The sequence below is a fragment of the Arvicanthis niloticus genome, chromosome 1, assembly GCF_011762505.2.
Source record: "Arvicanthis niloticus isolate mArvNil1 chromosome 1, mArvNil1.pat.X, whole genome shotgun sequence".
NCBI lineage: Eukaryota > Metazoa > Chordata > Mammalia > Rodentia > Muridae > Arvicanthis > Arvicanthis niloticus.
In genome coordinates this window covers 143,323,391-143,339,976 of record NC_047658.1, presented here as the reverse complement: position 1 = coordinate 143,339,976, position 16,586 = coordinate 143,323,391, and the positions used below count along the sequence as shown (strand labels likewise).

The 16,586-nt window shown below is 35.0% G+C and overlaps 1 protein-coding gene across 5 annotated transcripts in view; it reads right to left on the bottom strand.

Annotated features, from left to right (window-relative positions):
* Positions 1 to 896: 896 nt before the first annotated feature.
* The window catches only part of Hectd2 (HECT domain E3 ubiquitin protein ligase 2), a 64,375-nt gene continuing 48,685 nt past the window's right edge, over positions 897 to 16,586 (bottom strand). For 2 of the 5 annotated variants that reach the window (XM_034486467.2, XM_034486471.2), the window contains exons 12-21: positions 16,103 to 16,210; positions 15,174 to 15,306; positions 14,122 to 14,210; positions 11,147 to 11,305; positions 9,224 to 9,298; positions 8,462 to 8,549; positions 8,274 to 8,380; positions 6,612 to 6,727; positions 5,995 to 6,138; positions 897 to 2,633 (exon numbers count right to left, since the gene is read on the bottom strand). In XM_034486467.2, coding sequence (XP_034342358.1) covers positions 2,513 to 2,633; positions 5,995 to 6,138; positions 6,612 to 6,727; positions 8,274 to 8,380; positions 8,462 to 8,549; positions 9,224 to 9,298; positions 11,147 to 11,305; positions 14,122 to 14,210; positions 15,174 to 15,306; positions 16,103 to 16,210 — 1,140 coding nt within the window. In that variant the 3' untranslated portion in view covers positions 897 to 2,512. Of the gene's footprint in view, positions 2,634 to 5,994; positions 6,139 to 6,611; positions 6,728 to 8,273; positions 8,381 to 8,461; positions 8,550 to 9,223; positions 9,299 to 11,146; positions 11,315 to 14,121; positions 14,211 to 15,173; positions 15,307 to 16,102; positions 16,211 to 16,586 lie in introns of those variants that run through there. The other 3 variants (XR_013106225.1, XM_076919621.1, XR_013106226.1) reach the window with 3 other exon arrangements.

Here is a 16,586-nt window from a genome sequence, read left to right as displayed (position 1 = left end):
CCACTGCTACTGTGTATTCATTGGATGAGATATCTTATCTATGGGACCATTCAGACACTGTACAAAGGTTCATACCAAGAATATGCTATAAGGCAATTGACTGTACTGTGTCAACTACATAGCTCTTGAAGGTGTATGTTTTAGTAATTTCCCAATTACGATATCTTGTAAAGTGCAGTGTGAGTTTAAATTTACTGTTTTAATTAATTGTCCAGTGTTTAAAAAAATGAACTGAAGCCAGACTGACTGTATAATTTTAATATTTGAAAATGTACACAAATAAACTCAGTACAATACAGATTTATACAAAAGAAGGACTGCTAAAAACTTATACAGAAAAAATAAATAGGTTTTTAAAAAAAGGACAAGACATTTTATAAATACTAATAAATACTGTGCAATGCTTTAATTTACTATGGCAGATAGAAAAACTCAAGAAGTCATTAACAGGTTGTATATTTAAAAAGCTACATGAATTTTCTAGCTGATTAAAATAAAATGTAACAGTAGTAGTTTTTACTTTTAAAATGAGGTATTATTACATTGTAAACCAAAACAGAGCATAAATATATGACTTAGCAATGAATGGTTATAAACTTCAACTTAAAAGACAACAAAATTCCCATTATTTATGGACTTTTGTCACTCAAAATTTGGCTTGCCTGTGTACTTGCAAAAGTGACATAGTTATCAATACACACACGTCGTTAGACATGCAGACCAAACCAGTATTATTTCCATGAGTCATCCCTAACAAATAAAAACTTTGTTTACATTTTACTGAAAACACTTAAATCTGGTTTCCTATACATAATTCTTTGTGCTTGTTAGTAGGAACCTACATTAAACATCTCTACGCAGTGCAAGAGAAGCAGTTTTATTTGCATATGGATTAAAAACAATATACACACCAGACCAAATGTACCTTTAGCTGTCTTACTTAGGCTTTCCAAGATTTTAAAGAAGAAATATCCTTTTGGTATACTCAAATTAGAAAGTAGTCATTTGCAGTCTCAAGCATTACAAGAAGGGAAGTTGGGTTTTCTAACACACAGAGGTGGGCTTCAGAACTATGGGCACACTGATGAGTTACTGCACCCTTGAATTCTGCTGGTTGGGTGCAGAAAGCATAGTTGACAAGGAAATGCCTAGCTTAGGGAAGATTTGGGCCAAGTATTACTTGCATGTGGATCATATGCTGGTACTAAATGCTGGTTTCATTCTTATTGCAAATGTCACTTCAGAGTTTTCTGAAGAAAAGCTATCAAAGAATAAGTCTTGAGATGGACATGTTTATAACATGCTAATAAAACTGCTTCACTATAAATTAAAACAAAACAAAACAAAAATCCCGGGGCTTAAAAATGCAGTTTTTACATGCTATTTTACTATAAATAGAAAACAAGGGTACTTTTGAATTTACTATATTTAGAATCCAGTGAAAAAACAAACATTTTAGCCAAAATGTCAAACTTCTCTTTTATATCAAGGTACATCATTTTGACATAAATGTTTATTGTATTTCACTTTTGTCAAATATCTTATCCTACATTTTCCAAAAATTAGTGTTTTCATATAACTGGTGATCAAAAATGTAGATATAAGTAGTACATTAAAATATATAAAATAGCAGGGTTTCTTTTGTGCTTGTAATTATTTTAAGTAATCAATGACTAGTTTGGTCTAATTTGTTCTACTATATTGATTTTTAAGAAGAAATGACCATTATACAAACATTACAGAATACTCAAGTAACCAATTTACTGTCAGTGAGCATGCAGACTAACAATACTTAAAAGAATATAACCTTGAATCCAATTGGTCTGAAAATACTCTCGTACAATCATCTTTGTTGATTTGTAAAAGCTGTATACACATCTAAAACCCTAAATTTACTTTGTAAAAATAAATCTGTAGCAATAAATGGCACTATCAAAATCCCATGATTCTTCAGCTGCTGTGTAGTGTTATTTACATGCTTTTCAGCAACAGGTGAAAAGATCTTATAGGACCCCAAACCGATATATCAAAAGACCCTGTACACTGCATTTGCAGTTACACTGTTGTTACCTTTGTATGAAAATATGGCTACATGCTTTCTGGTAAAGATAATGTAGCTCTCTGCTCTCTCTGCTACGGTGTGCTGCCGCGCACATCTGCCACTGGGTTCCATCATGTCAAAGACGCATTCTTACTGCACTTGGCTTTCCCAGTGGATACCTGTGACAAACTACATCTGGAAAACAACAAAAGGCTATAAAAAGACTGCTGGACCCAGACCTGTTTCTGCCATAGGCTCCTTTTCTCACTCAGTCAATTTCTGATATATGTATTTTTTAAATCATGCCTTCACTACATATATTTTGTATCTGAGTAAAAAAAAAGACCCTCATTATTTTAAAAGTGGTGAGCTTTGTGAAAGTGTTTTGAAACAGAAACATGAAAATGTTAAAGGCACAGTAAGAGGGAACTGAGTGCTACATATAGAATATTGTATTTCAAGTCTTCTAGGTTACTCAAGTCCAAAACCTTCTGAATTTGAAATTCCAATAATCAGTTTCTGTTTCAGGTCTTTTTTGCTCTTGTATGGGGGAAGGCAGAGTTGATTGAAGCAAGTGTGTGCCACAGGTAACCTAGAGGGAAAAATAACTCTTTAAGGGATACTAGGTCTTAAAACAGACATGAAATGACTAAGAAACTTCAAAAACTCTGCATACATTGAGATCTATTTTCCTGTTCCACGATGACTCATGTCTTCTTTATTGAGAACTTAAGGATCAAGTGCCATTCTGGAAACAGGAACATGTTTACAGACAAGACAATCAACACACCTGTCTTCATTAAACTCTTAATTTGAAAAGCTTTTTGTTTGGAGTCAGACAGATCTGAATTTAAATACTGCTTCCCTCCCTTCCATGGAATTTTGAATTGCTCAGTGTCTCCAAATCTCAGTTTCCTCACCGATATGTTAAACTGTGTAAGATTGTGATCTATGCAAAATAGCTAGTAGATAGTATATTGTTATAGTTCAGTCTCCATTGTCAACAAGCCATTTTGGGCCTATTTTTTTTTTAAATGATTTTATTATTAATTTATTTTATGTATGTGAGTACACCATTGCTCTCTTCAGACACACCAGAAGAGGGCATCAGACCCCCATCGCAGATGGTTGTGAGCCACCATGTGGTTGCTGGGAATTGAACTCAGGGCCTCTGGAAGAGCAGTCAGTGCTCTTAATCACTGAGCCATCTCTCCAGCCCTTGGACCTATTTTCAAAGCTGTTGTCCTCTATGTACACTGAACATCCAGTCCTTGAATCCTTCTGATCGGTTCCCTCCACACCACTCTACCAGGTAACTGTTAGAACTGTTGTCTTCATCCAGAGTCTCTAGAGGCATCTCAGAGCCTTCTCTTCAGTTTTTATGAATTCCCCAGCATCATAATAGCTTTCAGCAAAGTCAGTATGTAAGAGTGGAGAATAATCCAGAGAACAGTTAAAAAAAATTCTGTATGATCAGAGTTTATACTGCAAGACCATATAAAAAGACTTACAGATACTAGGTCACTTACCACTTATGGAGTTTCCTTATGGAGTTTCTGCATTACGAAAAGCACTGCAGCATATGCTCTGACATGCACTGCTTCACTGAAGCCCAAAGCAACCTAAAAGTGGTTATTCTCCCCAGTGTATGGACAAGGGAAATGAGACGTGGGAACAGATAGAGCAAGTATCCAAAGCTGGAAAGGAGTAAGCTTGAGTTTCAAATTCAGTCAGGTCTGACTCCAAAACCAGTGCTATTTGCTGAGATGTGAAAAAGCACTGCCACTCACATTCAACAAAACCTATGAATTGTCAATAGTGTGCCTTACAGAAGAGATGAAAATTCTTAATTCAGATGGAATACTGTCCTTGCCTTTTGAGGAACACTGTCACTGTACTAGATGGAAATGTCATGTGTCTTTGACAGTTATATTTAATCTTATATTTAGTCAATGTGAGGTCCCTGCTGGGAATCTATAGAGTCGTTCCAGATTCAGGACTAAGCTATATTAGCTCCTGAAATTATCTCTGAAATAAAAATAATCGGAGACATTTATATGTTGCTTTTGTATTAAAATAAGTTACTCATATTACCTTTAATTCAATATTTTTATTGCTATATTCTAAAGAATTCTGTTGAGCAAATAAAGCTACAAGTGTAAAAGCTTCTTTTGACATTTTCTCATTCTTTTAATTATGACTTATATAGAAATTTATATGAGTCATAATTATAAAAATATTCATTTTATGTTTTAAAATACAATCTTTATTTTTTGTGTGGTGTATGCTCGTGTGCATATATGGGTGGTGGTACACATACCCATGGTATACATAGAAACCAGAGGAAGATACTAGGATTAATAGACATTCTATCACTCCCTGCCTTCAGTTCACTGCAGCAGGGTCTCTGACGGAACCTAAAGCGTGTCTTTTGACTTGGCTGGCAAGCCCTAGTGATCCTCCTGTGTTTCCGCATCCTTACTCCAGCTCAGGGCACAAGCTGATGTGGCTACACAGCTGGCTTTTTATATGTGTGTTAGGGATCTGAATTCAGGGATTTGTGCTTAACCAAAGAAGAATGATATTCTGATCCCTAAAGTAAAATTTTGACATTAGCTTAAACAGTCATTCAGGAAACAGTTACTACGCGTGTGCCTATATGGAGTATAAGGTGCATAAGACCTACCCTCTCCATCCTGAAGAGAGTGCAATGACTGCAGTATAAGGTGCAACAAAATGTACTGAGAAAAATGATGACTTTTTGGTGTCACAGGAAAAGTCAACATTAAAAAAGATCTTCATGAGAGATAGCAAGCACATATCATATGAAAAATGAACAAATCAAAAGAATGGAGGAAGGCAAGCAAAGTGTTTTAAGGATGAACCAAAATAGTATGTGAACATAAACAGAAATGGACTCTAGGAATGGAACTGATGAGGAACAATAAAGCTACTAATGTCCAGCAAGTCAGGGCCAGGTCAGTGTCATGGAGAAGGAGCTATATAGGAACCTGGACAGGAAAGCGGCCTTAACTCAGCTAGGAATGAGGTGAGAAGTAACAGCACCCGGGTGGGAGCAACTGGGAAAGCACAGAATCAACTCAAGTTTGGAAACAAAAGGCCTGGAACAGGAATTGAGAAATGTCCAATGTGTGACTGTGGGACAAGGGTGATCATAATGAAAGCCGTGCCTTCTCAGAGTACTTTTTGGAAGTCACAGAATAGTGGAATAGAAGTAAGGAATACCAGAATTAATTACCCATTAACACTATTAGAAAACTGTTTAATGTCATGGTCTTTATTACTTCATATGTGAGGAGCATGAGACTTGAAAGATGCCAGTACCAGAAGAACTTAGATTATTAATAAATATAGTAGCTACCTCCATTCTTTTCAGAAGCCCCAACTTCATATATTTCCTAATTATAAAAATAATTTTCACAAAAATGAGGGCTAGACAACATGCTACTACACGGCAGACTGGGTTCTAAAGAACACCACAAAGCAAATACTTGACACAGGCATTTGAAAGGAGACAGAGGATGTCACCATTAGTACTGGGATGTGTCAACACTGCCAGGAACTTTTCAGTCTCCTCTGTTTCAAGGTCACATTGACCCTGAAGAATTTTACATGAAAATGACTTCAGACTGAAAGACTCTTGATTCCAAAATTACTAGTAAGTTACATATTAAAAATAAAGTTAGCTGGGCAGTGGTGGTACACGCCTTTAATCTCAGCACTTGGGAAACAGAGGGAGGTGGATCTCTGAGTTTGAAGCCAACTGCCAGCCTGGTCTACAGAGTGAGTTCCAGGACAGCCAGGGCTAAACAGAGAAACCCCATCTCAAAAAAAAAAAAAAAAATCAATCAATCAACCAACCAACCAACCAATCAACCAACCAACCAACCAAATCAAGTAAGTAAGTAAGTAAGTTATAACGCAGAGTTTACCAGTTAGTAGAAGTTTCATTCTTTGAAATTTTAAAATTCAAATCAGCCATCCCTCCAACAGGTACTCTGTCACTTCCTGTAGTAAAGTGTAGCAGCTTCTTCTGAAGTTCAAGAGGAAATCCAAGCACAACATCCCAAAAGTATCTACAGAAGGAAATTCATACATGATGTAATAATCCTTAGAGACTCTAATAAACTAAGCTCTGAGAAAATTTCTCTAATTCAAATGTGTTTGATAATAGAATAAAATAACATTTTTATAACATTATTTAACTAGTCTAACAGTAGGACATGTTTTTTTGTTCTCTATATAATATAAAAGCTTTTTTTTTTTTTAAAAAAAAAAAAAAAACACAGTGCCAGGAAAATACTATTTAAGAATTTAGCATCTTTGGAAAAAAAAAAAACCCTCTATACTTTGATAGAAAGAAACTGATATAATTTTTCCCCAGTGGAATTCTAAATGCATTTCTATTTTAGTACTCTCTCATTTTAAGAAATAAATGAAGACAGGGTGGGGCTACAGAATATTTAACTTAAATGACTGAAGAATTCTAAGTCATATGAACAAACAAGCCATACTCTCTTCTGTTCTATAGATGAAGGTTGGAGCTCACCGGATGGTCAGGTCTGTTTTCGCATAGCCATCGTACTGTGTACTCCTCTGCAGTGCATGCATATCCAGTTCAGGACTGCCACAGACCAAAATTTCTACCTCTTCTGGACGAAGCAGCTGTCAATAATCATAAAAGCCAGAATTAAAACTGATAGTCGTAAATGAAATTTGAACTGTTTTCATTGCAGAATCAAATCAGAAATTATGACACTGTTTCAGTAAATCAAATGACTTTTTTGTTGAAGAAAATGCTTTCCATTTATATTTTTCTATTATAGTAGGTATTTTGTTTCTAAAGTTTTGTATCTTATGACAGTAATTAGTAGTTTGCTAGAAAACCAAGAAAACAACTCAGCATGAACCAAACTCATTCTTCTCCAATCAGCAGGAAGCACTGATGTGTTCTGATCTGGCTGTCCTGCCACCTCTGCGGTGCTCTGTGCACTGCAGGCTGGGTAGTCTGCTAGTCTAGACCTAGTCTGCTTGTGTCACTCACTAGCTTTCTACCTTTTAGATGAGTTAGTTCTCATTTGAGATTAGATCTGAAAAATAGGCAATTATGCCATGTAATTTTTATTTTCCCTTCTCCATCCTACCATGCCAGAGTCATGAAACTTAGTTACAGTTCAACAGTTCTCCTTTTTCAAAGGTACTTATCAGCAAACCTATTGCAAAGGTTTCTCTAAAAGAGTGGTTCTCAGCCTTCCTAATGCCATGACTCTTTAATAGTTTCTCATGTTGTGGTGACTCTCAAACACAAAATTATTTTTGTTGCTACTGTTTGCTATTGTTATGAATCATAATCTGATAAACAAGATATTAGATATGCTATTCCTGAGAAAGGGTTGTTAGACCCCCAAAGGAGTCAGGACTCACAGGTTGAGAACCACTGCTCTGTAACAAGCCAGAAAGAAAACTACTTGCTCCTGCCACCAATGGAACTTTAGTAGTCCACTTCTTTCTTCTTTAAAAACAATTCAAATGAAAGGCTACTCCAGACTCTCACAATAAAATAGAAGAGACATATGATAGGCATGATGGCATGTGTCTGGTTATTTAAGGTGAAAAAAAAATCATATAATATTTACAAAATGGCATTCTAACTCCAAGTTACATGGCTAAGACAAGTCAGATCACCGTAAGAATCCACCATGTTTTTGGAGATGAACTTTAGACTCAAGGTTACTGACAGACCCTTGAGTAGACAGGGGCAATTACACAGCATGTTCCTACGTAGCCCCAATCCCTAGAGCTAGACATTAACTCTCCTGCTCTGCTTTGCTCCTAAGTCTCAACATCCTCACACAGCTTTTAAAGCCCTAATTTAAGGCATAGCAGTTCCATCTCTATAGGAGATAGGCTGAAAGAGGAGCACTACCGTTATTTATATTTTTAAAAACTTCCGATTGATTCTTTGTGAGATTCACATCATGTGCCCCAGGCCCATTCACTTCCCCATCCTCTCATATCTGCCCAATGCCCTTGAAACCTCCCCCCAAAAGAAAATAAAAAACACATAACAAAATATAAACAAAACAAGGCACCTATTTTTCAAAAGTAGAAAATGTTTTCTACTTTTAAAAGCTTATCTACTATGATACTTAAGGAATTATTTCCTATATCGCTAGAAACCCTAATTAAAAGCTTAAAAATGTAAACTCACCATTAGGGCATTTGAAGCACACACACTATGAAATCCACAGTAAAATGCAGCAAATTGCTTATAGATAGATTTGTTCAAAAGGAAGTCAGTATAAAGCTGGACATACTCTGGAAAGCAATTTCACACTGTTACACAGCCATAGTAATGAAGTACTAATTCACTGCAATTTAAAATGGCATCTAACTCACCTCTTCTATTCTGATTGGTAACTGGAATCTTATCACCTCCTGGTTTTAAGTTATAGGATTTAATTACTCCAAATTCTTCTTGAAAAACCTGATGGGCGATACCATATGTTAATTGTATTGTTAATATACATGGAGGCTTCAGTGGGTAGATCTGTAGAACAGTTCTGCCTCTCCCTTAATACACAACTGCCAAAAGCCTCAACCTTCCAGTGACATTTATATTAAGAAGAGGTGACATTCTGAGGTAGAAAAGCATGTCTTTAATCCTTCCTGTTAAATACAGTTAATACTTTAACAAAGCCCACAGCACTTGTACGGCAAGTGAGCAAGGTAGAAATGAGTGGGTGGTTTTGTCTGACTCATTACTTTCTCTTAAACTTCCTGTGTTCAGGCAATGTAAGAGGCTAGCTAGTTTTTGATAAAAAGCAAATCAGTCATGGGAATATGCAACTGCCCAGGGGAGCACCATGCCCTTGATAAATTCATTGTTTGCATGCTTATCTGCATGTGTATGCAGCACTGTTTCTATTACATTATAGCTTTGATACTTTCAAAATTAGTTAAGTGAGAAAGGGTTTTGCTGTTCAGCTCAAAATCACAATTCTTGTGTCCTGAGTGCCAGGACCTAATACACTGCTACACTCAGACTTAAGATTTTACATGTTGATTAGTTCTTGTTCATCTAACAAGTGCTTAGGAACACATGACATTTTCATATTTAAGATGAACAGCTCATACACAGTGATATGCTTTCATCAGTACCTGGAATGTTGAATAGAAATCTTCTTCAACATTGCCTTCATATGATAAGAGTTCCTTTAATCCATGGGCTAATTCCTGTAAAAATAAAACAAATATTTGCGATGTACTTTCTAAGACTCATGATACTTGTTAATGATTGCTACCATCCATAACTTGGAAAAACTGATGTCCACGCAGGAGGGAGTTATGCAGTTTATACTTAGAAATCTAACTCTATGGCCCACTCCTAAGCAAACAGGTGTTACAGCCCTACTGTGATTTCCAGTGTAATTCCTGTCTCCCTGCCACATTATTGTTTATGGATTTGCATTACTTCTCATTTTCAAATCACATATATATTTTATATGTGCTCCTGTTTTATGATGCAGTGTTTAACATTAGACATGCAGCTCACATGTGTTAAGGGGCTTATACATTTTAGTTATCATGTCCTCCTCTTCCAAGAAAAGCCTGGGAGTGCTGGGAGAAATATTTTCTTTCAAATTCAGTTATCTATGAACCAAAATTTAAAAGTAGAACTGGCTCAATATTTCATGTTTTAATCAAGCTTCATGAAAAATTACTCTTAATTTATATTAAATTGTTTGAAGTGATAAGTAATATTATGGGTTGGAGTAATCTTACTTTACATAATAAATTTTTATTTCGCTAAGAGCACAGGGACCAGGCCCTCAGATCTGGCAGGGTGGAGGTGATTTTTATTATGAGTACTGTGATATGTGTATTACCAACAACCACCATCTGTAAGAAAGTCACAATGCAGTATAGGGACCGCAAAGAGAACGTGAAAGTCTACCATCAGAAATGGATGAAGAGCAGGCTCAGAGCCTGATTGATAAACAATGGCTGTATTTCAACAAGGAATGATACCTCCAGCTCCATTCTTTGCTCCTTTTCCTGCTGAGGCAATGGGCCTGTCTCCCACAGGCTCCTGCATCCTCCTCATCCGGTATGATGCCCATACCACATATGGGAGGTCCTTCTGTGATGCCCTTCTCCTGGGATGATGTCTGTGGATCCTGCTCTTAGAATGAGGCCTCCCATAGGAGGCCACATGCCCAAGATGCTTAAACCTCCCATGATAAGACCTTCTGCTTTTCCTACAATGGCATCCAACCATCCTAGCATGACTCAGCTGAACAGATAAGCAGTTTTGTATTACTTGGTCTGTTTTGTCAGATCATGATGCTGTGTCTGAAAGTTTTCTGGCAGTACAATAAAAGAAGAGTTCTCTCAGTTTCTAGTGAAGAGAATAGTCTTAGATGGGAAAAGTGGGATAAACAAGTACCGTCTTCCCTTACACTGTGAAATGTGAAAATACAATTGTCAGCTGGGTTTTCTTTTTTTAAGCACATATTTTATATAAATCTAGGCTGGCAGAGATTTGATATGTCTATTACCATAAAAATTTATTTTAAATTATGTTTATTTGTATGAGTCTGTTTATGAGTTTGTGTATATGATTGCAGAGGCCAGAAGTGTTGGATTCCCTGGAGCTGGAGTTAGAAGTAGTTGTCAGCACTCTAATATGGGCACCAAGAACTGAACTTGGGTGCTCTACCAGAGCAGTAAGAGCTCTTAACTGGTGAGCCATCTTCCCAGCTTCTTATCTGCTTTTAATTACTATTTTTTAAAACAAGCTAGTATTGACATAAGGACATCAGGGCTCAGAGAGAAGTTTACAAAGCCAATAAATGGCATGATCGGCACTCAAATCAGTGCCCATGAGACTTAAAAATCTGTACTATTCTCTAAGAGCTTAGGCACATTACAGAATAGGTCTCTGTAAGGAAAAGACTAAAAGTAAGACAGAGAAGTGTTCTAAAAGGGAAACCTGATTTTAAAGTAAGAACTGGATTAGAAGATTACAAATAAGGAGGCATTTAGCATAACATGACTACAAGGTGTTAACAACATACTTACAGGCATGATCTGGCACAAGTCGTCAATGGTAACACTGCAGATGCCTACTGGTGTACTCTGATCACTAGGTACCACGGGAGGGCTCAGTAATTTTTTGTAACAGCAGGGAGGAAAACGAATATCCAAGGTGATGCTGTTATAAACAGCTAGTCCCATGAGCTATGCATACTAAATGTTAAGTATTAACATAAAATCCATTACAACAAATGAGTCTTGAATTATGTATGCATCAGTCTTCTTATATACTTCTTTCAGATCCAACATTGGCTTTCTAACGAGTCCAACACACCTTTCTTTTTTCCTTTAATTTCATTTTATTTATGTACTATAATTCTCGATTAACAAAAGCCATGGAAAAAGTGTTCATTTGATAGGATTTAATGATTTCAGGCATTCCTATAAATGATTTAATATATAAAAAATAGTAATTTAAGCAAGTATGTTGGTGGTTTTGTAAGAAGTAGTTGGCTGCAGAATACAGACTGATATTAAAATTGCCATTTTAGTTATTTAAAGCTATTTAAGTTATTTAAAGTTATTTAAGCTTAAGTAAGACTGTGTTAAAAGAGCTGGTATGAATAAGCATATGGATGTACAAATACTGTTAAAAAGATAATAGTGTAAGCACTCATAAATACAACCTAACGAACTAGAGTTCAGATATCTTATCTACTTGTAAAATTTGTCTTACTTACATAGCAGAATGCAACTTATCCATTTGCCAAAAGAGGAACTTCAGATCAGATTTTCTAGTATTTAAAGGTCAGTTATTATATTAAAGTTACTTAAAGAGTCATTTATTTTATAGATTCAAAAGGAAACCTAAACATATAGGCCTAGCAAATTTGAATACTGTTGATTTAATCTGCAAAGGCAAAATGAGGGCTGGAGATATAAGACACAGCTATACTGTTTTCTAAGTAACTGCACAGGCTGACCTGTGTGTAAGAAAATAGATACTGCAAATACACTCAAATATGTAATCAAGATAGTAACAAACATGATAATCATAATACTACTACAGTGTTATAATTCATAATTCTCCACTATGGTGATAGCCTCTAAACATTTTTTATTTAAAAAATTTTAATGCTAAAATCCTGAAAGCAGATTGTGCACAGTAAGGAAGCAGGTTAACAGGCGTATGCTACAGAGCCTCTCACACAGGAATTCTTTACTTCACACTAAATTAACCTGCTCTAGTTGAAACAGGGAGGGAGTAATTTTTCTGCCAGTGTCACTAAGTGCTTTGTGCTGTGGACAGTCTCAAACCTGTACTGTACTGTACTATCTCTATATAATAGTTTCAATATCCCTCTTGGTATAGGTAATTCTTCTTTTAAAATATCACTGCTATTAATACTCTTTACCATTATTTTGTATTTTATGGCTCCACTTCTTGTAAACACTAAAATCTTACCATATTTAAAAATAACTGTAGTCAAAAACACTAATTGTGTGAGTTTAATTTTAGACACACTTGTTTAATGTGAGCTATAGACATAAGAACATGTTTAGTATGATCTTTTAGCCACTGACTGAGTAAAAAACACCAATATTATAAAAGAACATGACTGGCAATTCACAATTTTATGAAAAACATTATTTCAGAAGTTCAACAGCTAACCTTATTAGTGATATCAGGAAGTCAAAATATCACAACTCTGAGCTGTGACATAGTACTGTAAAGCAAGAAGTTCAAATAGGTCAAAGTTAGTATAAAGTACCACAGAAGTTAGACACACTCAAGTGAGACCTGTAAATTACAGGAAAACAGGACTCCATGACCTGTTCAGCCTTCTTGGGTAGTGTGGAATTAGTTGCTCTGGACCTTATATATGACAATCTATAAGCATTTCAAATTAACTTGACTATTTCAATGTGTACTTTTATTTCCTGCTTTTTCTTTCATTTACCCTTTCAAGTTCCATATACATCCTCAGGATTTAATCATAGTAAATGTGACACAGCCTATATGAATGGATGCTCAGCACTTCCTCAAGTCCCAGGATGATCACTACTTTGTAGCAAGTCAGTAACAACTCTGCCTTTTATTCCCTCATCATCCTCTCAGCTTAAATTCCTACCTTTTCTGGGAAGAATACAATATCACATCTTCTCCACCTTACAGCCTCACCACATTTTTTTAATGCTATTCTTGGTTTTAATAAAGTCACATACCACTTAGTACATGCATTATTAATGCATGTTACATAGTCATCTGACTGAGGATAAACTACCCTGTATTGATGCTTATCTACTTATTTAAATGCTAAAGTTCTCAAAGACTGAATTTTCCCTCTTTTTGTACACATCTTCAGCTCTTGCTCATCATTTTACTCTTCTTTCATTTCCCACAATTAATACTTCTTGTAATTTAAAAGCTAATATACAAGGCATCTTTGTCTAATATCTAACCTCTCTTTGCTCTACCACTGTAGGAATAAATTATACAACAAACTTGAGATAGAGATGAGAAACAGCAAATGAATTTATGAATTTAAAAAGCTGTAAAATAATTATGTATGTTTTAAATATTCCCCATTGCATTCACTTTTCAATATTTTAGGGTTACCTCCTTTATGTCTCAGGATTTCAGGGTACATTAAAAAAAGCTAAATTTAATTCTTATGATTTCAACTTAGTAAATTGAGTTAGCACAAAATGCAAGGACAGAAAGTATTTTATTACAAATGGAAAATACTCTAGCTTTAAAAAATTATTAAATTTTTGATAATTTTGATATATAATCATTTTGAGACAATAAAGATTTAAAAGTCAGCAATTTTCTTTAAATGTATTGAGTCTATGGAGGTTTGATATCACACACACACATATTAGAGAAAATCTAATAAATCTGATGTCTAATTTTCTAAAACATTTTTCTAAACTATAGTTTAAAAAAAGAAAAAAAAAAAAACCTTAAAAAAATCCCTAGTCTAGTAGCACCTCCTAGTGGAAAGTTCAAAGGATACAATTCCAACCAATCGGAACTCCGAATAGTTCTCACATTTAAAGCTGCTAAACCAATGGCAGTGTGAATCCTTGTGGTATGTAAACATGCCTGCAAAGGAAACACAATTTGTCCACAGATGAAAAGCACTGGTAAAATACATATGAAATCTACCAAAAGCAAATCACTAATAACAGTTCTGTTACAAATCATCTTTCATGTTAAAAATTTCACAGAATACATTTACAAATCTTAGTAAAATATTTATAGAAGGCATTTTTATATCTTTGCGTTTTTACAAGGATGTACAAGATTTTACACATCCATCTATGTTATCCATAATGTGTATGATATGTATACCCTATAAACATAGAGATTCTCCTTTGGATGAAAACATTTAATAGATGCTAATAATTATATAAGTATTTTCTCTAAATAGAATAAAGTAAAATTGAAGATTTTTGTCCTTAAAAATTAACTTATGAATTTCTATTTCATTTGTCTGTGGTTTATACATGTATATGTGTTTGTGTGTTCACATGTTCATCTGTGTGTGAATCCACAGGTTAATGTCAGGTGTCTTCCTCAGTCATGGTCCATCCAATTTTTGAAAGAGTCTCCCACTGAATCTGGAACTGAACAATTAAGCTAGACTAGTGGGCCAGCAAGCTCTAGGGATCTATCTGTCCCTGTCTCCCCAGTGTTGCTGTTAAAGGAGTGCTGGCAGTACCTGGCTTTACACATGATACTTGGGACCTAAGTTGACCCTCAGGCTTACACAGCCAGCTGTTAACTGTCTAAACCATTTCCCAAGGCCACAGACTTCTATTTTTTAAATGACTATTTAATGAAAAGAAGCTTCACATACTAATACAGAAAAAAAAACTATAGACTTGTTTTAAAATTCTGAATGTTCTTTATTTCAATGGCACACTTCCATTCATTTGATTTATTCAAGAGATGTTAAGGCTATTTGTGTACAAATTCTACATTTACAGCTGACAAAAATGTCAGGGCTACAACTCAACTTTAACAAGTCTAGAGGGACAATGATAACAAACATCAAACACTCACCATAATCTGGATGGAAAATCTGGCGAATTAGGAGAAGGAACCATTCTTTAGTCAAGCCACCCATATCCAAACCAGCTTCACCTACAAATGTAACTTTCAACTTCTTCTTCAAGTCAGCTCTTTTCCGGGTTAACTATTTGAAGAAGTTATATAGTAAGGCAGAATGAAGAGCAATGAAAAGAAAAATTTATTTTTTAATTTTTGGAAACAATATTAGGCAAACTTTCATTTGTTATTACTTCCATAAGCATCTATCCATTCAAACTTCTATCCATCCACCCATCCAATTTGCCAGATAGTATAAGCTAGGTGTTATTCGTTTTATAGATTAGAAAAAAGAATTAAGGGGTCAGATGCCTTGATAAAAGGTACTGCCCTCAAGAATCATACTGTGTCCAAAATTTTAATTCAGTAGACTATACTATAAAATAACTTTTTATGGCCCTTTCTATTTCAACACTAAATAAAACCCCCACAAAGATAAAATAGCCATTATCTCGTAACTACATGCTGGTCTGATGTAGCAATGTACATGTAAGGAACCTTGCAATATACACTGATGAGTCAATGTGTGAATCTGAACAGGTCCTATATACCCTATACCCTACAGGTCAGACCTCTAAGTTTAGAGAAGAGCAACCTGAGGTGTTGAGAACTAAAAATGACTTGTTATACACCTAATCAGAAGAAAGATGGCTGGTCTAGAGTCTAGGTAGCACACTAAAAAACATGAATTACATATTTAATTGTTCTATATCAACTACTCTGAGGAATTAACCTACTACTAATAAACATTATATTATAAAGCTTATTTATATAAAATTTATCTTAACTCTATCAGAATTTATGCAAGTGTACATATTGGCAAATAGAAATAATAGTTTAAAAATTTTAGTAATAAGTCAGAACCATTTTGGAATAAAATATACCTCATCAAGTGAGTCGCTAACCAGATGTGTCCTCCTTACTTTCATGTTTAGAAATAACATATTCATATCAGGTCTTTGTCTTCGAGATACTTTATCCACCAGACTTTGCTAATTAAATAAGAAAGCAAACATTTTCCACTTTTACTTAAAGTATAATTTCATTTAAAACAGTCAAAAAACTTAATTCTTTTTTATGCTATCTCTCATGTAAATAATTTAATAAACCAATGACATACATTTTAGCTTGTGAAACATCTTATTATTAACTTTATTTTGGAACCCTGGTAGCCAGTAGGTACCAAAATCTTGTTCAACTTTTATAGTGAGAAGGCTAACCTGCAATTTCCACAGGCCTCAGACCTTCAATAGCAAAGTTTCCTGTGTAAAAAAGGGGGACATTTAATCCAATGCATGTATTTCTAATGCTAAGCTCAAGTTTAAGCTATTTTGGATACTTAATTTATCCTAAAAGAATAGTCTATTT